Source organism: Rhinopithecus bieti, unplaced genomic scaffold, assembly GCF_001698545.2.
Source record: "Rhinopithecus bieti isolate Rb0 unplaced genomic scaffold, ASM169854v2 scaffold_42532, whole genome shotgun sequence".
NCBI lineage: Eukaryota > Metazoa > Chordata > Mammalia > Primates > Cercopithecidae > Rhinopithecus > Rhinopithecus bieti.
Window position 1 is genome coordinate 1099641 of NW_016818301.1, and position 21159 is coordinate 1120799.

The 21159-nt window shown below is 53.2% G+C and overlaps 1 protein-coding gene across 6 annotated transcripts; it reads left to right on the forward strand.

Annotated features, from left to right (window-relative positions):
• Positions 1–633: 633 nt before the first annotated feature.
• On the forward strand, positions 634–20439 carry PTPRN (protein tyrosine phosphatase receptor type N). Of its 6 annotated transcripts, none has more exons than XM_017856861.1 (23): positions 634–682; positions 2417–2467; positions 2708–2821; positions 6398–6494; positions 7395–7656; positions 7741–8095; positions 8519–8653; positions 9247–9281; positions 9909–10222; positions 10422–10508; positions 10798–10877; positions 11071–11135; positions 12055–12273; positions 12725–12925; positions 13026–13173; positions 13336–13409; positions 13647–13724; positions 13819–13938; positions 14959–15125; positions 18547–18600; positions 19170–19234; positions 19449–19522; positions 19765–20439. In XM_017856861.1, the coding sequence occupies exons 3-23, from the start codon at positions 2812–2814 to the stop codon at positions 19834–19836; spliced, it is 2712 nt and encodes a 903-aa protein (XP_017712350.1). In that variant the 5' UTR covers positions 634–682; positions 2417–2467; positions 2708–2811; the 3' UTR covers positions 19837–20439. The 6 variants fall into 6 exon arrangements, with proteins under 6 accessions (XP_017712350.1, XP_017712344.1, XP_017712346.1 ...); XM_017856855.1 differs by having other exon boundaries at positions 682–1036; XM_017856857.1 differs by having other exon boundaries at positions 682–1036; positions 9948–10222.
• Positions 20440–21159: the final 720 nt, after the last annotated feature.

Below are 21159 nucleotides of genomic sequence, written 5' to 3' on the forward strand. Positions count from 1 at the left end.
TAAAAATGCAAAAATTAGCCAGGCAAAGTGCCCTGTGCCTGTAATCCCAGCTATTAGGGAGGCTGAGGCAGGAGTACGGCTTGAATCCAGAAGGTGGAGGTTGCCCTGAGCCAAGATCACACCAGTGCACTCCAGCCTGGCCGAAGAGCAAGACTCCATCTCAATAAAAAATAAAAAAAGCTAATGATGAAAGCTAATATGTATGGAGCATGGAGTATGTACCAGTCCAGTCATCCTTCTAAGTGATCCACATTAGTGTAACTAATGAAATCTTCACAATCATCGTGTGAGGCAGGTACTATTAGTACCTCCACTTTGCAGATCAGGAAACTTGGACGCAGACAATTTAAACAAGGTGCCCAAGGTCATACCCTTAGTAGATGCCCTGCTAGAACTGGAATCTAGGCACACCTAACCATTTCTTCTTAAGGAAGAGACCAGTACCACCAATGACAATGAGTAAGAGTACTTATTCTACCCACTTTTCTGCTTCTCGTCTTCGGGTTTATCATTCTGGACCCACCTATCTTTCCTGGCCCCCCACTTAACTTGACCCTTTTCGCCCACCCTGGGGCGGGGAGACAGAGGTGGTCCTAGAAGAGGGCTACAGGTCAAAAAGGGGTGGGGCCAAGTGGGAATTCTAGCGAAGCGCCTACTATTTGACGGAGGAGGGATGGGCTGGGTAGGTCCCCCGCTCCGACAGGGCTCTTACGCCATATGTGACGCAAATTAGCTTACGAGTCGGGGGTGGAGGTGTCGTCAGCACCCGCCTGCGGTTGGCCGCGTTGCAGCGAGAGGGGCATGTAGACCCCGCCTCGTAGGGAGGTGGGGAGCGGCAGGCCCCGCCTCGGCCCCTCCGGCAGGCTCCCGCCAGCGTCGCTGCGGCTCCGGCCCGGCAGCGAGCGCCCGGAGCTCGGAAGGATGCGGCGCCCGCGGCGGCCTGGGAGTCTCGGGGGATCCGGGGGTCTCCGGCTGCTCCTCTGCCTCCTGCTGCTGAGCAGCCGCCCGGGGGGCTGCAGCGCCGTTAGTGCCCACGGTCAGGAGGAAACTTGGGCTGGCGGGTGGTGGGGGACGGGGAGCCGCTTGGGGCCTGGAGCGAAACTCGGTGGGGGTGGGGTGAAATGTCATGAAGCTCGGGTAGAATATGGGTTGGGGGAGGCATGCGAGATGAGGAAGGTGAGAGGGCATCTGGGAGGAAAGGGGCGTAGGCCTGGAGGTGGGGCTGGGAATACGGGGGCGGGACCTAAGAGAATTGGGCTCAGGGGAAAATTGCAGGTTGGGGAGAAGGACGCGGGGTGCATGTGGGCAGAGGGACTTAGAGACCGGCTGCGAGACCACAGGAGAAGCCAGTTGCTCCGAGGCGCCTGGGAGGCGGTGACAGGCGCTGAGGAATGGGAAGAGGAGGGGGCGGGGACGTGGCGGGGAGGATGAGGGAACGGTGATCTCTGGGCAGTGGAAGCCTGGGCCGCAGGCAGAGTCCCAGCTGCGCCGAGAGAGAGACCAGGATTTCTCCGTAAGCCTAGAAAGGCTGATTGCAGCGATCTGATCTCCTGTAACGGGGGACAGCACGGGGAGGGGGCAGAAGAGGATGAAGAGGGGAGGGTCCTCTCCTGTCCCCCTCCCCACAGCCAGGCCTGGTGCTGACTCACATCTGTGCGGACAGAGACAGTCAGCGCTGACTCACGGGCGGGGGGTGGGGGTAGGAGGACGGCGCGTGGGGGAAGGGGCGCAGCCTCGCCGCCTGGCGCCCTCTTTCCCCACCCGGGCTTGGAGGCCCGAGAGGCAGAGTACTTCCTGTGACGCTGTGGGTTGGCAGAATAGAACAGAGGGCTCAGGTCTGGTGGACAGTCCTCGCTTTGTGACCCCTTCCTCTCTGGTAACCGCCTCCAGGCGAGCCCTTGGCGGCGCCAGACTCAGAGCTTCAGCACCGCGGACAGCGCCAGCGGCTCGGGACAGCGCGGGAAGAGCTGCCTAAGAGGCACCTTCCCCAGCCCCACCCATACCCTCTTTCCCCCGACTAAGTGTGCTAGGGTTTCCACCTCTTCTGAGTTCCAGGCCATTATAGGATGCTTTTGGATATTTGGGAAGGAAATTCCCCTTTCAGAATTTGGCCAAAACCTCTCCTACAGTAATTCTATGAGTCTCTCTCCCTGCACCTGGAAGGTTTCTTCCCCATCACTCAGTTAAGCAAACAGGCTTTTAAGGATACAGACTCACAAATTCTTAAAATCCAAAACTAGATCTCATGCTTTCTTTTAAGAATTTCAGGCCTGATTCCTACTCTCCTCCCAGCTTAAGGCCTTCTTTAGAATGAAAGAATAAATTGCATCTGCTTCTCCCTTTCCCAGCCTGTCCACCCATCTGCCCATTCTCTGTGTGTGGGTGTCTGAGCCTCTGCTCACCTGTTCCTCTACAGGCTGTCTATTTGACCGCAGGCTCTGCTCTCACCTGGAAGTCTGTATTCAGGGTGAGTGAGGCCCAAGCATAGAACTCACAAGATGTGGGGGGTGGGGAGAGGGGTAATAAAAAACTAGAAGGGGAGAGAAGGCCCAGAAAGGAAGAGGGCTACTGGGCTTGAGAAGAAGGAAGACTTGCCTGGAAGAGGAGAGGTAGGGGAGGAGGTGAAGAGAGTACTGTTCATTTGCAACCTGGACTTTGGAAGGCCTCTTACTCAAGCCCCCTGCTGACACCACTTTTGTGCCCTTAGATGGCTTGTTTGGGCAGTGCCAGGTGGGAGTGGGGCAGGCCCGGCCCCTTTTGCAAGTCACCTCCCCAGTTCTCCAACGCTTACAAGGTGTACTCCGACAACTCATGTCTCAAGGTAAGGTCTGGGTGCACTGGAGGACAGAGATTGGAACTTGGTTAGTTATGAGTGGGGAAGAAGATTTTTCTACAAGGAATATTCTTATCACCCCCACTGCTGGAGCCTCATCTTCCCAGATCTTGCTGGAGTGAGAGGTGGAACCCTAGAGATGGGCTATTCACATATGGACTCTCTGGAGAAGCCCAAAGGAGGCTTCTAGAAGAAGTCACTGGAAAAGGCCAGCTTCCATCTCCTTAGGACCAGTTCCTCTCCCTGGCAGAGCCAAGAACTCTGGAATCCTCAGCCAGGATAATATTCCACTCACCCAATTCCTCATTCAACAAGTATTTATTGAGTACTGACTATGTAGCAGGCATAGTTTTAGGTATTTGGAATGTGTCAGGGAATAAAACAAAGATCTCTGCTTACCGGAGTTTGTGTTTGGGGGATAAGGGGAGGGAACACATTATAAAAGTTAGAAAATACATAGTGTCTTAGAAGATGATAAATAGCATAGAATATCACAGCAGGATAAAGGGGTAAAAATGGTGAGGTAGAAAGCTACAGTACTAAATCAGGAAATCAGGTGGTCAAGGTGGACATTATTGAGACTATGAAATCTGAACAGACTTTTTAAGGAGGTAGGGGAGTTTGTCAGAAGGTTATCTAGTGGAAGAGTATCTCAGGCAGACTAAACAGCTAGGACAAAAGCACAATTCTGAAGAACACCTTGCAGGCCAGGGGACTGTAGAGGAATGATGGAGAGGAAGAGTAGAAGGTCCAGTCAGGTAGGTAATGGGGGAAGGGAAGTGGATCACTTTAGGGCCTCATAGGGGAATGTATGGACATTGGCTTTACTCTGAGTAAAGAAGGAAACTATTACAAGATTTGGAGCATAGGGGTGCATGATCTGATTTACACTTTACAAGCATCACTTTTGCTGCTGTAGTGAGACTAGAATAGATGGAGTCAAGAGTTGGTGAGGGGGACCACTAAAAACAGCCACAATAGGTTGCTCTGTCTATGGAGTGCGATTCTTTTGTTTCTTCACTTCTCTAATAAACTGCTTTCACTTTACTAAAACAAACAAACAAAAACTACAATAACTCAGATAAGAGATGAATATGGATTAGGCCAGGGTGATTGCAGGGAAGGAATGAAGGATGACAGAATTCTACATTTATTTTTAAGGTAGTCAGCATTATTTCGTGAAATATTGGATATGGTTATAAAGAAAGGAGTCAAAGATTTTTTGGGGTTTTTTTGTTTTTTGGTTGTTGTTGTTGTTTGAGACAGAGTCTTGCTGTGTCACCCAGGCTGGAGTGCAGTGATGTGATCTTGGCTCACTGCAACCTCCACCTCCCAGGTTCAAGTGATTCTCCTGCCTCAGCCTCCCAAGTAGCTGACATTACAGGTGCGCACCATGATGCCTGGCTAATTTTTATATTTTTAGTAGAGACAGGGCTTCACTGTGTTGTCCAGGCTGGTCTTGAGCTCCTAACCTGAAATGATCCATCTGCCTGGGCCTCCCAAAGTACTGGGATTACAGGCGTGAGCCACCACGCCTAGCCAGGAGTCAAAGGTTTTATTTACTGAATAACTGAATCAGTGGAGATGTCACTAATTATAATGTGGAAACTTGCAAATGGATCAACTTTGTGGGGGTGTTCAGCTTTGTATATGTTGAGTTTAAGATGTCTACTCAAGTGAAGTGGGAAGTTGAGTACATGAGACTGGATTCTGAGAGACAGAAGTCTCAACTGTAGATATAAATTTGGAATTCTTTGGTATATAAATGGTAATTAAACCCATGAGGTGGATGAGATAACCAAAAGATTGTCTATGAAGAAGACCAAGGATCAAGTCCTAGATAATTCTTACATTAAAAGGACCAGGCCAGGTGTGGTGGCTCACACCTGTAATCCCAACACTTTAGGAGGCTGGGGCAGGCAGATCACGAAGTCAGGAGTTCAAGACCAGCCTGACTAACATGGTGAAACCCTGTCTCTACTAAAAATACAAAAATTAGCCAGGCATGGTGGCAAGTGCCTGTAATCCCAGCTACTCAGGAGGCTGGGGCAGGAGAATCACTTGAACCCGGGAGGCAGAGGTTGCGGTGAGCTGAGATTGCACCACTGCACTCCAGCCTAGGTGACAGAGTGAGACTCTCCATCTCAAAAAAAAAAAAAAAAAAAAAAAAAAAGAGGACCAGGAGAAAAAGAGGAACCATCAACTTCCTCTCAGGGAGACTGAGAAGGAGAAGCCAGTGGAGTAGGAATAAAAACAACAGTGTTCATTGTTCCAGAAGCCAAGAGAAAGTGTACCATCGAGGAGGAGTGACCAACAGTGTCAAATGATGATTATGGGATAAGTAAAATAAGATATGAGAATTGACCACCCGATTTGGACATGCAGACGTCACTGGTGATTCTGATGACAGCAGCTTTGGTAGAATAGTTGGGAATAAAATCCTGAATAAAGTGGATTAAGAGGGAATGGAAAGAGAGGAATTGGATACAGTCAGTACAGAGAACTTTTTCTAGAAGTCTTGCTGCAAAGAAATGGAGTGATCGCTAGAGAAGAACGTGGGATCAAGCAGTATTTTTCTTAAGATGGAAGAAATTGCATATTGTTTGCATGGGAATAATGTGAATAATTCAGTAGAGAACAAAGGAAATTACGTAGGAAAGAGGAGAGAATTGCAAGGAGAATATTCCTGAGTAGGTGAAAGGGAATGAAATCTAGAGCTCAGAGGAACTGGCTTTAAATAGGAACACAGACAGCTCATCTAATGTGAATAAGCAAGGAGGCAGGTGTGGATGTTGGTAGATACCAGAATACAAGTTAAGAGCAGCACAGATTTTAAATCCAGAACCAGAGAAGAAAAAATGAGGGTGAAGAGTGGGAAATTATTCCTTTAGAATAACTCCTGACAGCAGAGATTTCTGGGGAAAGAGTCAAACAGGAGAGCTGTCTATGAATAAGATGATGATGATAATGATGATGGTGATGATGATGACAACACTGAAGATGATTATACATGTTTAAAACATGTGGATTGTGCTTTAGAGTTTTCTAAGCACTTTGATTTCCCTGATCACCCTTGATCTTCACAACAGCCTCCTGAAATGCGTATCGTTTCACTTTACAGAGAAAGTTGAGGTTCAGGGTCAACACAAAGAATAACAACAATAGTAATAATAATTATGGTAATAGCATTTGTTAAAAGTTCACTACATGACAGGCACTATTCTAACTGTTTGATATTTATATGTGTTATTTTAATGATAATAACAATCCTAGGAGGTATAAATCCCCGTTTTATAGATGAGGGAATTGAGGCTTGGAGAGGTTCAGCAACTTGCCCAAGGTTACATCAGTAGTAAAGGCAGGATTCAAACCCAGGCGGTCTGGCTCCAATAGCTGTACCTAAGGGTGGGAAGAGGATAGCTCAGATCACCCACTGAGTTTGTCCCTCTACTCTGACAAACCCCACGAGCTGCAGGGCAGAGGGTACAGTTCTGATCCCCAGTGGTCCCCATTACTGGATCCCCAGACTCCTGAACCAACTTACGCTATCCTTTTTCCTGACAGGATTGTCCTGGCATGATGACCTCACCCAGTATGTGATCTCTCAGGAGATGGAGCGCATTCCCAGGCTTCACCCCCCAGAGCCCCGTCCAAGGGACAGGTAGGCAGCGTTTCTCGACAACTCTAGCAATGGTGAGGCTGGTGAGTCTGTGGTTGTCCTAATGGATGCAGGGAAGGGGAAGGAAGTGGGCACCGAGGCCAGCATGCTGGGACACAGGTAAAGAGGTGCAGGAACGGTCACTCTCTGACATGCTCACATGGCCAAGAGGAGCTGAGCTTATCTCTAGGGATCCAGAAAAACAGGGGCATTTTTTAAATGTTTTGAAAAACTTTTACTTTGGATACTTGAAAAGAAGCATCAACGTAGTCATCATGGGAGAAATTAGAATTGTGTTGGACTGAAGTTGTTCAATATTCCGTTTCATTATTATGTGAATTTCTATATGACAGGAGCCACCATCATCTTTTTGTGGTTAGGGCCTCTAAAGACATCATCCAGACTCTGCAAAGCAGAGAAAGTAAATGAGGTTTACGGAGCTTAGATGGTGAATACCAGGATGAAGACGGCATAGTGATGTGGGGTGGAGGAGCAGTCCCGAATATTTGGACATACACTTGGAGAGCCAGGTGTGGGGACATGGCACACGGGGCAATGGGGACAGCTGCAGCCACAGTTCATCTAGAGAAATTCCTGGCTGCCTTCCCCTGCTCCTGTTTGCCCCTTCTCCATCCCCAGCCTCATGATTACCCAGCCTTTGCAGCTGTTTCAGAGACCCAGCCATGCCTGCTAGGGAGGCAGATACCTCTGCCCTCAGCTTGGCCCTCTGGTCCCTCCCCATGCCCACCCAGCCCATCTCTCTTCCCCTGAGGTCACCCAGTTTCTAAAGAGGTCAGGCCTGCTCTTAACTGCTGAGCCTGCCTGGACCTGACTAGTTCTGCCTTGCAGGTTCTCTATGCCCTTCTCCCGGCTCCAACACACACACTTTGCTTTCCTCTACAGGTCTGGCTTGGCACCCAGGAGACCTGGTCCTGCTGGGGAGGTGCTTTTACAGGACATCCCCACTGGCTCTGCCCCTGCTTCCCAGCATCGACTTCCACAACCACCAATGGGCAGAGGTGGAGCTGGGGCCAGCTCCTCTCTGTCCCCTCTGCAGGCTGAGCTGCTCCCCCCTCTCTTGGAACACCTGCTGCTGCCCCCACAGCCTCCCCACCCTGCCCTGAGTTACGAACCTGCCTTGCTGCAGCCCTACCTGTTCCACCAGGTAAGCCCTTGACTCTGGTCCCACCCTGACCGCAGTCTCTCAGCCCGGACTTCTGCTCTTACCCAGATTTCTGGTTTTTCACAGTTTGGCTCCCGTGATGGCTCCCGTGTCTCAGAGGGCTCCCCAGGGATGGTCAGTGTCGGCCCCCTGCCCAAGGCTGAAGCCCCTGCCCTCTTCAGCAGAACTGCCTCCAAGGGCATATTTGGGGACCACCCTGGCCACTCCTATGGGGACCTTCCAGGGCCTTCACCTGCCCAGCTTTTTCAGGACTCTGGGCTCCTCTATCTGGCCCAGGAGTTGCCAGCACCCAGCAGGGCCAGGGTGCCAAGGCTGCCAGAACAAGGGGGCAGCAGCCAGGCAGAGGATTCCCCAGAAGGCTATGAGGAGGAAGGACTAGGGGGTCATGGAGAGAAGCCTGCTTCCCCAGCAGTGCAGCCAGGTAACAAGCTCCTCAGCATCCACCTCCCTGTGAGGGCTGCTTTGGGGGAACCATAGTTGGGCCCTTCCCTGACAATCCACGCATTTGTTAACTTGTCCTTAAATTCATTCATACACTTAAGGAATGTCTACTGACAAGCTGTTCTGTGCCAGGCACTAGGAAAGTGGTGGGGACACTGTGGGGAGAGGAGTTGACGTGACTCTTTCCAGTGGAGAGTCAAAATGTCCTGAAGTTTGATCTGGGTCCCAGGAAGACCTTTCCCCCAAAGTGTGGACAAGGGCTGGGAAAGGGAGAGTACCCCTTGGTGTCCTGGTGTTTGGAAAGAGTCTCTTAATACGCTAGTCCCCTCCCATCCTCACTCACTCATCAGCATCCCACAAGTTCACCGCGCAATCAGCCCTGAGCTCTGTGTCTGACTTTCAGCAGATGCGGCTCTGCAGAGGCTGGCTGCTGTGCTGGCGGGCTATGGGGTAGAGCTGCGTCAGCTGACCCCTGAGCAGCTCTCCACACTCCTGACCCTGCTGCAGCTACTGCCCAAGGGTGCAGGAAGAAATCTGGGTAAGTGTCCAGGCAGAGGGAGGGACCACCATCTCCCAGCTCCATGGAGGCCGCTTGCCCTGCCTCAAGACCACTTGGAGTAGCCTGGAGGGGTAAAGTCAGGCTTCAGGGGAGAGAGTTCCTTTGAGACACAGGGTCATTGCCAGCAAGACAGGGAGCAAGGGGGTAGGGTGGTGAGCTTAGGAGTTAGAGGGTGGAAGTAATGGAAAAAGCAGCCAACAGAGGGTGTGAGCAGGAAAAGGGAGGCATCGAGAAAGATGAGTTGGTGAGAATGAAGGCTTAAAAACAGGCATAGCCAGTGCTAAGGAGAAACCAGTAATTGATGTGTAGAGAAATAATTGAACAAAGAGTAGCTTTGAGAGAGATGGCCAATGGCAGAGGGAGGAGTTAATAAAACAATAAATTGGGAGGAGGAAGCAAAGAGGAATGAGGCCAGGCTTAGAATGAGACAGTAACAGGGTCATGGTCACTGACTGAGATGAAGACCACAGCAAATGTACCAAGTTCAGGGTCTCTGGCCCTTCCTCCCACTTGTGTTGTGTAGACCTTGGCCACAGCCATTTTTCCAGACTCTTGTTTTTTCTGTCTTGCAGGAGGGGCTGTAAATGTTGGAGCTGATATCAAGAAAGTGAGTCCCCGGCACCTCCTTGACTCATAATCACTCCATGGCAGCACGCCCCCTCGCCAAACCTAAATCTCAAATTCAGGACCCAGAATCTGTATCCTCCCACCCCTCATTTTGGGGGGAAACCAAGGCCCAGAGACCACAAGTTATTGCCTAAGGTCTCCCATCAAGTTGATGGTAGAACTGGGGCTAGAAAACCAAATTCTTAATTCATTCCTCTTTTCACTGCAATCGTTTCAGATCATCCTAGGGGAGGAGGGAAGTTTCGAGCAGGGAGCCCTTCCTGAGCTTCTGTAGCTGGAGGAGCTCTGCTTCTTTCTGTTTCATGTGTTGGATTTCTAAGACTTTGTGGCTAAACAAAAGTCTAGAAAGCATTGCCTGCCTGTTTGTCTTTTGCCCTCACCCCAGCTTCTCTTGCTGCAGGGGTTTTCCAGCCCCATTCTGTGGATTAGTACAGACCATTTTCAATCATTCAATCTTTTATTCATTCATGCGTCCACTTACTTGTCTCAGATGCTCTGGTGTCCTCTCTGTATCCAGCACTGCAGTGGTCCCTGGGGGTAGAAAGCGAAAAGCAGGTCCTGAGCTCCACTGTGGAGAGCTCTGAGTCCAGGGTACCCGTTCCCCCAGCACTGTCCAGAGGCCACACCTCCACCCTCTTCTAAACAGACAATGGAGAGGCCAGTGGAGAGCAGAGACACAGCAGAGCCTCCAGCCCGCACACCCCTCATGCCTGGACACCCCACTGCCAGCCCCACCTCCAGTGAAGTTCAGCAGGTGCCAAGCCCTGTCTCCTCTGAGCCTCCCGAAGCTGCCAGACCCGCTGCCACATCTGTCCTGCTAGAGAAGAAAAGCCCACTGGGCCAAAGCCAGCCCACAGTGGCAGGACAGCCCTCAGCCCGACCAGCAGCAGAGGAATATGGCTACATCGTCACTGACCAGAAGTAAGGGCTGCATCCTGGGAAGCCTTCTGGTCTGCTGGGAGTTGGGCTGGCCTGCCTGGCTGGAAGCAGAGAGCAAAACGTGCAGATGTGCAGGGACAGGGAACTGGAGGGCTGCTCTGCACCCCTGGAGTGGCCTGCTTTAAGAAAATGACTGAGAGGGTTGCCCCACTTTCCTTCTTCTGCCTTCTCCCGTCTCCAGGCCCCTGAGCCTGGCTGCAGGAGTGAAGCTGCTGGAGATCCTGGCTGAGCATGTGCACATGTCCTCGGGCAGCTTCATCAACATCAGGTGGGGCTGGCATCTTGCTGGGGCAGTGGCCAAGATCTAGAAAGCAGCTTGAGCAAGGAGGTGGCTGGAGGGGCTTGGGGGAAGAAGGGCAGACAAGCTCTGAGCTCAGGGATGCTCCCAGTTGTGTTGAAGGTCCAGCCACACCCAGCCTGTTGCTGGCCCCACCCAGCATCTTCCTTGCCTCAGACGCCCCTGTAGGGCATGCCGGATCTGCTCCAGCCCCATGCTCTGATGGGGAGAGGGCTGCAGTCTGGGTGGAGAAGGCAGTAACATAGCTCCTATCTGGCAGTGTGGTGGGACCAGCCCTCACCTTCCGCATCCGGCACAATGAGCAGAACTTGTCTTTGGCTGATGTGACCCAACAAGCAGGTAAATATCTCTGCGACCTCAATCCCAGGCTTGGCCCCAGCCCCATTCCTGAGTGGATATATCCAGGCCTGTGGCTGATGCCCCCTTGAAATGTTCCCAGCCCACATGGGCCCTGCCTGCCGCTTGGCAGAGCAAGACAGAGGACGGAGACCACATGGGGCTGGAGCGAGCTTGACCTTTGTCCTCCCTGCAGGGCTGGTGAAGTCTGAACTGGAAGCACGGACAGGGCTCCAAATCTTGCAGACAGGAGTGGGACAGGTATGCGCTAACTGGAGAATCAGTCAAAGGCCCCCGAGGGCTGATATTGTCCACAAGAGCTGGAGGCAAACCAGAGGGGAGAACTGGAGCTGAAACCTCATGTGTCCCTAGGCCCGGCTGGGTGGGCGCGGCCTTCGCTCAAGCAGCCCCTCCCCCCGCAGTTCTCTTTCTGACCAGCAGATGGCGCAGTTGTCCCTTCCCTGCAGGACCAGCCGTATGCAGTAAAAAGGCCTGAGAGCCTGCTGGAGCGAAGTCTCCAAATTCCAAGGGAACACCTTGCACAGAAAGGACATTATATTCAAAATATGTTTTGTTTGTTTGTCTGAGACAGAGTTTCACTCTTGTCATCAAGGTTGGAGTGCAATGGCTGGATCTCGGCTCACTGCAACCTCCGCCTCCCAAGTTCAAGAGATTCTCCTGCCTCAGCCTCCCAAGTAGCTGGGATTACAGGCACCCGCCACCAAGCCCGGCTAAATTTTTTCTTGTATTTTTAGTAGAGATGGGGTTTCACTATGTTGGCCAGGCTAGTCTCGAACTCCCGACCTCAGGTGATCCGCCCACCTTGGCCCCCGCAAAATGCTGAGATTACAGGCGTGAGCCACCACGCCCGGCCTATACTCAAAATATCTTTGTCCTCTGCGTCCAACATGGATGCCTCACATTCTACAGTTCAATTCCTAGGGTTCTCTGTCCGTTTTTAAATGCAAACACTCCTGGTGGGGGCCTCTGGCACTGCACTGTAGTTGAGTTGATCCGATGGGGATTGAGAGCCCATCTGGCTGTACCAGCATACCCCTACTCTCCCAGCTTTGCCCCAGGAGATGTCCTAGCAAGGGGTGTGACATGGGACCAGGGTGAGGAGCAGCTCTGAAATCTCCCCGTGCCACTGCCTCCCTTGATTCTAGCCTTGTTCCCACAGAGGGAGGAGGCAGCTGCAGTCCTTCCCCGAATCGCTCACAGCACCTCTCCCATGCGCTCAGTGCTGCTCACTCTGGTGGCCCTGGCAGGTGTGGCTGGGCTGCTGGTGGCTTTGGCTGTGGCTCTGTGTGTGCGGCAGCATGCGCGGCAGCGGGACAAGGAGCGCCTGGCAGCCCTGGGGCCTGAGGGGGCCCATGGTGACACTACCTTTGAGTACCAGGTGTGCAGCCCCAGAAGCTTATTGAGCAGAAGAAATGCAAGGGGCTTGGGAGTCTGGGTCTTGTGTGGAGTAAGGGTAGGAACTGAATGGGGAGTGAGCCCTCATCCCTGGGAAGGTCCAGTGGGGGCTGGAGAAGCCCCGGTGGGAGGGAGTATGGTATGGGCCTTTATGAACACATGGGAACTGGGAGCATACAGTGCCTAAGGTTCTTCTTGGTGCTGTGCTTCTGGGGTTCTGGGATTCCACTCTGTCACGTCTGAGGTTGACATAAGCACCACCCAAGCAGAACAACCCTGTAAAGGATCAGGGCCAGGCAGAAGACCCTACCCTAGAGGAGCTGAGTTTCACTGAAAATCAGTCAAGGACAAGCCTGGGAGCCCAGAGCTGAACCCAGGGCCCTGCTGAAAAGTTTCAGGGGACTCTTGGACCTCACCTGATTCTTCCTCCACAGGACCTGTGCCGCCAGCACATGGCCACAAAGTCCTTGTTCAACCGGGCAGAGGGTCCGCCGGAGCCTTCACGGGTGAGCAGTGTGTCCTCCCAGTTCAGCGACGCAGCCCAGGCCAGCCCCAGCTCCCACAGCAGCACTCCGTCCTGGTGCGAGGAGCCTGCCCAAGCCAACATGGACATCTCCACGGGACACATGATTCTGGTCAGGACAGGGCCTGAGCCCAGAGTGGGTGAAGGAATGGGATGGTGAGAGAGGCCAGGCTGGCTGTGTGGGCCAGAGCCAGACCGTGGTGCCCCCACAGGCATACATGGAGGATCACCTGAGGAACCGGGACCGCCTGGCCAAGGAGTGGCAGGCCCTCTGTGCCTACCAAGCAGAGCCAAACACCTGTGCCACAGCGCAGGGGGAGGGCAACATCAAAAAGAACCGGCATCCTGACTTCCTGCCCTGTGAGTGAACCCTACTGGTCAACCTGGCCCAGCCCTCTCTCTGCTGTGAGGTCTGGAGGGCTTGGGGTAAGGGGTTGGGCTTCTGGCTAAGGCTGAGTGGCAGAGGTCCCGCGACGCCAATGACCAGAGGGCCATCTGGGGTGGGGTGTCGGGTCTGTACAGATGACCATGCCCGCATAAAACTGAAAGTGGAGAGCAGTCCTTCTCGGAGCGATTACATCAACGCCAGCCCCATTGTGAGTGGCCCTGACTCCAGCCCCCACCTCTGCCCCATCATTATCCTGGCCCTAGGCACTCCATTTCCCCATGGTCACCTCCCACCCCGCCAACCCCCTGGAGTGGTGGGGCCTGATATCCTAGCAAGGAAAGGGGGAATTGCCAGCCTTCTTAGACCTTGACCCACTTGCTTTGACCACACCTGTCCATAGTGGCATTTCCCACACTGGCTCATGGTGTATCTTTCCTGCCTCCAGATTGAGCATGACCCTCGGATGCCAGCCTACATAGCCACGCAGGGCCCGCTGTCCCATACCATCGCAGACTTCTGGCAGGTGGGCTCTTAAAGGGAGGGCTTCTCTGGGGTCCTTGTGGCCAGCCAGGTCCCAGGGAGGTTAGAGTGGAGCTCACCTGGGTCTCTGTCCCTAGATGGTGTGGGAGAGCGGCTGCACCGTCATCGTCATGCTGACCCCGCTGGTGGAGGATGGTGTCAAGCAGTGTGACCGCTACTGGCCAGATGAGGGTGCCTCCCTCTATCATGTATATGAGGTCAGCAGGGCCCCACAGCAAGGGGACAATGGATGTGGGGAGAGTAGATGATGGCCTTTTTGTAACTTTGTCTTCACCAAATGAGCACTCAACAGTCTTTTTAAAAAGACTTTTATTGGCCCTGCTCATGATTCATACATATATGAATATATATAAACACATATATGCATACACATATATTCACATATATACATTGTGTGTGTGTGTGTATCCTGTCTAGAGTCAAAAAACATTCATAGAGACTTATGATAAAGGCACAGAAATGAAACTATAAAACCACCAAAACCGAGGTAAGAAGCTAACAGCTAAGTGTATATTAGACAGGGAAGATAAGTATACCCAAATACTGAGATTAAGACTTACGTTAATTGAGCCTAATTTAGCTCTGAGTTTCCTGGTGGCCAAAGCAAAGAAAGAAATACCCATTATATATGTTACTAATGTAAAAGAGAAACAAACTTTTTCATTCGGAGATAGACTAGGCAGAGGGGTGGAGAAGGAGGGGGAACTGGGCAGAGGCCAAGCAGGGGAAAGAGAAAGATTTCAGACAAATGGGAGAATGTGAGCCCCCACTAAGACAAAAGACTTTAAGAACACAACAGAAGCTTCTCATCACCAGACGAGCCTGAATAGTAATTTTTTTCCCCACCAAATAAGCACATTGGTCCTGCTGGTGGTTAATGAAGAAAATCCAATAAGAGTATTACAGAATTTCATCCAAGTTTATTGCACGCGTAGCACCGACACTCTGGTAGACCCTGCGAGGAAGAGGGAGGAGAAACTCCGACCTCGAGAGGCTCACAACAATAGTTGTGTCTGGGTGGAAAAGCTACCAGTGGTCCTAAGCAGTAGATAAGTGACAGGTAGCCAGGGTTCCTGGGACCGCTGGAACTTATCATTTGAATCGTCCTAGGAGGCCGGGGGGTGGTTGGAGAGACCGAGAAGGTCGCGAGGAGCGCGCGCGCAAACACGGGGACTGGGGCAGCCCGCGGCGCTCAGGTCTGGGCCCCTGCCGGGCAGGTGAACCTGGTGTCGGAGCACATCTGGTGCGAGGACTTTCTGGTGCGGAGCTTCTACCTGAAGAACGTGCAGACCCTGGAGACGCGCACGCTCACGCAGTTCCACTTCCTCAGCTGGCCGGCAGAGGGCACACCGGCCTCCACGCGGCCCCTACTGGACTTCCGCAGGTGAGCGCGGGCGCCCCCGCCTGGAGGGGCCGCCTGGGCCGGGGCGGAGCCGAGGTCCGCCCGCCAGCTCGGCTTGGAGCCCCGGGTCGGGCCTGGAGCCTGGGGCCTCTGACTTCTGGCCGCCCCCTCCAGACCCCACGCTCCCACCCCTAAAACCAGGCCTGAGGCTCCGGCTGTGCCCGTCCCCGCGCCTCCACCACCCGCGTGGGCCAGCTCCGCGCCGGCCGCTGGTGCTCCGCTCCCTCTCTCTCACGCTCCCGGGACTGGCTCCTTCTCCTCCACCTGCTTCCTCCAGAGGGCCTTTCGCTTTCTGGTTCCCCTCCCTCTCCGGGGTCCCTGCTTCCTGTCTCCTTCCTGGTCCCTCCTGCCCCGCCGTCTCCAGGCCCTGCACTGCGCTGCCTCGCTGCCCCCTCCGTCTCTCACTCCCGCCTGCCCGTCTCCCTCCATCCCTCTTCTTCATCCCTCTCCGTCTCTCCGCCTCTCTTTTTTTATTTATGTGGCTTTCATTCTTTTTACTTTACTCTTTCTTCCTCTTCTCTCTCCCCATCTCTGTCTCACTCTGTCTCTGCCTCACCCTTTCCTTCTCTCTCCATTTCTCCCTCTCTGCCCCTCTCCCCTGTTTTTCTCCACCTCCTTCCCCTGTCTGCCAGTTTCTCTCTGCCGCTCTGTCCGTCTCTCCCTCTCCCTCCCCCTGCGTGTCTTTTCTCTCTCTGTCCTTCCCCCTCCCTTCTTCCCTCTTTCTCTCTCTCCCTCACAGCTGCCAGTGTCATTTTTGTGATCTGCAGCTAGTATTCTCACTCCAGTTGCATAGTCACAAAAGTGATCATTGGCAGGTGTGGCTGCTGCATGGACAGACAGGACATGTGGCCCGGGGACCACCCCGAGCTGGGAGCAAGGGGGACAGGGAAGAGGCAAAGATTGTCAAAAGGAGTGTGTGAGGATCTCTGGATTCTGGGGGGCTCAGTGGAGCAGGTGGGGACTAAACAGGGGCTACCTGAGGGGCTTACCCTTTTCCAACAATGACACCAAGACAAGTCAGCCCTCCAGCGTCCCCTGCCTTTCCCAGCCCCAGACAGGTACTTGGGAAGCCTGCCACCAAGGGCAGGGGCCCACCCGCACTGCACTCTTCTAGTTCTCTGTCCCTTGTCAAGCTGGTCTGATGTCTCTAGGTACTGGACAGAGGAGCAGAACTGGGGGTGGGGACGTGGTATAGTTTCTGAACCTCTGGACAGCAGTTTCTAACTGGGGTCCCTGAGGCCTGAGACATAGGCATCTTGAAGCAGCGCCAGGGTATCAGAGCTATTTCCTTTTTTCCACATTTAAAAAATCGTGATAGAACTAGTGCATGGATCTGTTTTAAAGCTGCACAGATAAGCTAAAAGATTGCTTTAGGCTGGAATTATGTAAACTCAGTTGGCATTAGACATCCAGAACAAATAAATTGTTGCTTAATAAATGTAGTTCCGGGCCAGGCGCGGTGGTTCACGCCTGTAATCCCAGCACTTTGGGAGGCCGAGGTGGGTGGATCACTTGAGGTCAGGAGTTCAAGACCAGACTGGCCAACATGGTGAAACCCTGTTCTGCTAAAAATACAAAAATTAGCCAGGCATGGTGGCAAGCGCCTGTATTCCCAGCTACTCAGGAGGCTGAGGCAGGAGAATCTCCTAAACCTGGGAGGCAGAGGTTGCAGTGAACGGAGACTGTGCCACCACACTCCCGCTTGGGCAACAGAGCCAGACTCCCTCTCAAAAAAAAACAAAAACAGAAAAAATAAATGCAGTTCAGTCAAGCCCCCCCAGAAGGAAAACAAATTAATAAAAGAGACCCTAAGGAAGTGACCCTGAGCAAGCTCCTTGGCCTCCCTCCATGCCCCTACCTGTGAGATGAGGATGATGACACATGCTTTAGAGCAGAGGTCCCCCACCTTTTTGGCACCAGGGACTGGTTTTGTAGAAGACAATTTTCCATGGCTGGGAGAGGGGGTGGTTTGGGGATGAAACTGTTCCCCCTCAGATCATCAGATCATCAGGCATTAGATTCTCATAAGGAGCTCGCAGCCTAGATCCCTCACATGTGCCGTTCACTATGGAGTTCGTACTCCTATGATAATCTACTGCAATGGCTGATCTAACAGGAGGCGGAGCTCAGGCGGTAATACTCACTTGCCCACCACTCGCCTCCTGCTATGCGGCTCAGTTCCTAGCAGGCCGCAGACTGACGCCGGTCCATGGACCAGGGATTGGGGACCCCTGCTTTAGAGGGTTGTTGCAAGATTTGATGAAGTATGTAAAATCTAGCATAAGTGCCTGATACATAGCAAGGGCTCAGTTAACTCTAGATGCTGCCTATTATCATCATTATTAAATGAACAAAAACAACTATTGTGACTACTTTTCTACCCCAGCCCTCTGACAGAACAGCCAACAAGCTAGAAAACCATGTGGACTCCTATAAAGCCATTCTAAGTCACCTAGTCCCATAGCTGAAGGACTGCAAAGTTCCAAACTTCAATCTGACAACCCCTAAGAAGATCTTCCCTAGTTCTGGCTTGCAGGGATATCAGAGTATACAGGTGACTCCCAAAGCAGAAAGGTCATAAAGGACAAGGGCAGGTTAGATGGGTTCATTGAGAGATGGAGAAGCCCCCTACTCCTCACTGAGACGTGGTCAGGAGCAGCAGAGCAAGGTCTGAGGTCCAAGTGGACCCCAAGTCTGAATGTAATGTGGCCACAGAATGCCTGTGCTGAAGTGAGACTGCTCCAGGGAGATAGACAGTAGCACAATGTCCCGAGTTGAGAGGTTGGGGTTGTCTTCCCCTGGCCCGGGGAATGCTATGCCCAGGGCAGCCTGATGTCACAACTGTTAAGGACCACTGGAGCCTGAGTCGGGAGGAGAACAGCCTGGGTGGTCATAGAGGATGGCAGAGGGGCAGAGCAACGATGTAGCAAGACGGATACCCTTGAAGTCACCAGAAAGCCTATTCCCTTGGACTTGGGCAGAGGCAGCTCTTAATATGATGATGTATTATCATTAATAGTTGCTACTATGTATTGAGCACCTATTGTGTGCCAGACCTGGCACTTAGCTCTTTACATGGGTTATCTCATGTGATCACTGTAAGAACCCTAAGGAGGTTATTCTTCCTATCCTCCATTTTACAGGTAAGAAAACAGGCTCAAAGAGGTTAAATCAGTTGTTCCAGGCACATAGCTTGGGCACCTAGCTTGCAAGGCGAGTCCAATGCCACCCACACCAGCTCTGGTTCTTTGCCTCCAGCCCTGGCTCCTTTCTCCGACCATCTTCCCCCTCTGCCCCCGGCAGGTGGGGAGAAAAGGAAGAAAGAGGCCCATGCCATGTGTTTCAGCTTCCCTTTCCCTCTCTGCTGGTGCCCACTGGCCCTCACACCCATTTCTTGTTGCAGGAAGGTGAACAAGTGCTACCGGGGCCGCTCCTGCCCCATCATCGTGCACTGCAGGTGGGTGGAGAGGAGGTCCCTCTCTCTGGTCCGACTCCCTGTGTGCGTCTCCTGTGCACATTGCCTGCCTGTCCCCTTGGTGCTAGCAAACCAGGCATGGGCCAAATCCAGCACACCACCTGTTTTTCATGGCCAAGACCTAAGAATGGCATTCACATTTTTAAATGGGTGAAGAAAAAAGAAGAAAAGTATGTGACACAAACTGTATGTGGCCCACAAAGTTGAAAATATTGACCATTGGCCCCTATACACAAAAAGTTTGCTGAAGGCTACAGAGGCCCATCCAGTTCCCTCCTGTTGCCTACGCTTCAGGGCTGAGCCATGGCTGTCCTCTTTGGTTGTCCTATTGCCCAAGTGACACCCACAAGTCACAGACTCCCCTCTCAAGGCCCAAGTCCCAGCGTGCAGGTGCTATGAGCTTTCCTTCATCCTCGGCTCACTCCCTCCCTCTCCAAGCCAACCCAAAGGGTCACCCAGTGTCCTCCCCTCCCCCAGGCCTTCAGGCCTCCTCCGTCCCTCCTCCTTTCTGCTGCATCGCAAGCTTAACCTGTCACTAACTCCTGTTTCAGTGATGGTGCGGGGAGGACCGGCACCTACATCCTCATCGACATGGTCCTGAACCGCATGGCAAAAGGTAGGGAGCTTCCCCATGGCGCCCACAGCCCCCAGGCCCTTTTTAGAGGCTCCCCAGCACACAGGGTCCTGGGAGCTCAGAAGGAGCAGGTTATCAACCTCTAGGCTCTGCCCAGCCCTCCAAAGCTCTTCGCCTCCAGGAGGCCCCAGGTTTTCTGGGTCCTGTCCTCCTCTGGACACCCCCTGAGCAGTCCCATCCCCGCCTCCATCTCCAGGAGTGAAGGAGATTGACATCGCTGCCACCCTGGAGCATGTCCGTGACCAGCGGCCTGGCCTTGTCCGCTCTAAGGTGACCTTGCCTTCCTGCCCCAACCCCAGCTGCCACCCTTCCCTAGCACCCACTTCCTCGCCACCCCAGGGAAAGCAGCAGCTGCCAACCTCTCCCACCTGCCTCTGTACCTCCTCCAGGAGGACTCCCCTCCTCCCAGGGGACCTGCCCAGGGCCCCACACCCCCACCGAAAACCCCCCACTCTGAGGGCAGAGCAGAGGTAAGGCCTCTCCGTGACTATCCTGCCACTGCCCTTCCCCAGGACCAGTTTGAATTTGCCCTGACAGCCGTGGCGGAGGAGGTGAATGCCATCCTCAAGGCCCTGCCCCAGTGAGACCCTGGGGCCCCTTGGCAGGCAGCCCAGCCTCTGTCCCTCTTTGCCTGTGTGCGCATCTCTGTGTACCCACTCCTCACTGCCCCACCGGCCACCTCTTGGGCATGCTCAGCCCTTCTAGAAGAGTCAGGAAGGGGAAGCCAGAAGGGGCACGCCTGCCCAGCCTCACGCATGCCAGAGCCCGGGGCATCCCAGAGCCTGGGGCATCCCACGGGGGTGCTGCAGCCAGGAGAAGAAAGGACGTGGGCAGCAATTCTACCCAGAGCCTTCTCCTGCCCACATTCCCTGGCCTGGCTCTCCTGTGGCTCTCCTGTGTTTTTGGGAGCTCCCCCAACATCTATGTGTGCCCCTCTATGCTCCAATGTGGAAGAAAAGGGTGGAGGGTCGCCACACCTGGCTCCCCTTGCTTCTCAGCCCCAGGCCTGCCTCCTTGACTCACACTTGGGCGCTCTGCCCTCCCTGGCCTCACGCCCAGCCTCCACCCACAACCCTCCCACCATGTGCTGCTCAACCTCTCTCCTTCTGGTGCAAGAGAACATTTCTAGAAAAATCTACTTTTGTACCAGTGTGAATAAAGTTAGTGTGTTGTCTGTGCAGCTGCAACCCAGACTCCTACACATTTCTGTCCGCTGGGCATCTGGACTCCAAACCCAGCCTAATCCTGGAGCCGGTCCCTGCTGATCTCTCAGAAGGTGCAGAGAGGACAGCGGGAGAACACCAGCTGCCAGTAAGGCCCTCCTAGGCGGGAACGCTAGGTTACAAAGAGGCTTCCTACATGGCCAGCAGTCTCCAAGGTGCTTTACATGATGAGTCTCATTTTACAGATGGAAAGACTGAGGCACAGAACTTGCTTGTGGTAACACATAACACAACTTGTAAGACTGTAAGGTGGCTGGGAGCAATGGCGCACACCTGTAATCCCACACTTTGGGAGGCTGAGGCAGGCAGATCAACTGATGTTAGGAGTTGGAGACCAGCCTGGCCAACATGGAGAAACCCCATCTCTACTAAAAATACAAAATTAGCTGGGCGTGGTGGCTCGCGCCTGTAATCCCAGCACTTTGAGTGGCCGAGGCAGGCATATCACCTAAGGTCGGGAGTTCGAGACCAGCCTGGCCAACATGGCAAAACGCTGTCTCTACTGAAAATACAAAAAAAAAAAAACCATAGCCGTGTGTGGTGGCGGGCACCTGTAATTCCAGCTACTTGGGAGGCTGAAGCAGGAGAATCGCTTCAACCCGGGAGGTAGAGTTTGCAGTGAGCTGAGAGCGTGCTGCTGCACTCCAGCCTGGGTGACAGAGCAAGACTCTGTCTCAAAAAAAA

Bases quoted from the DNA above. Each gene is read 5' to 3' on its own strand.
- PTPRN (XM_017856855.1), top strand. From the start codon at position 922: ATGCGGCGCCCGCGGCGGCCTGGGAGTCTCGGGGGATCCGGGGGTCTC. The intron at 10,223-10,421 runs GTAAGGGCTGCA...TCCCGTCTCCAG, and splicing joins TACATCGTCACTGACCAGAA to GCCCCTGAGCCTGGCTGCAG. The intron at 18,601-19,169 runs GTGGGTGGAGAG...CTCCTGTTTCAG, and splicing joins CCCATCATCGTGCACTGCAG to TGATGGTGCGGGGAGGACCG.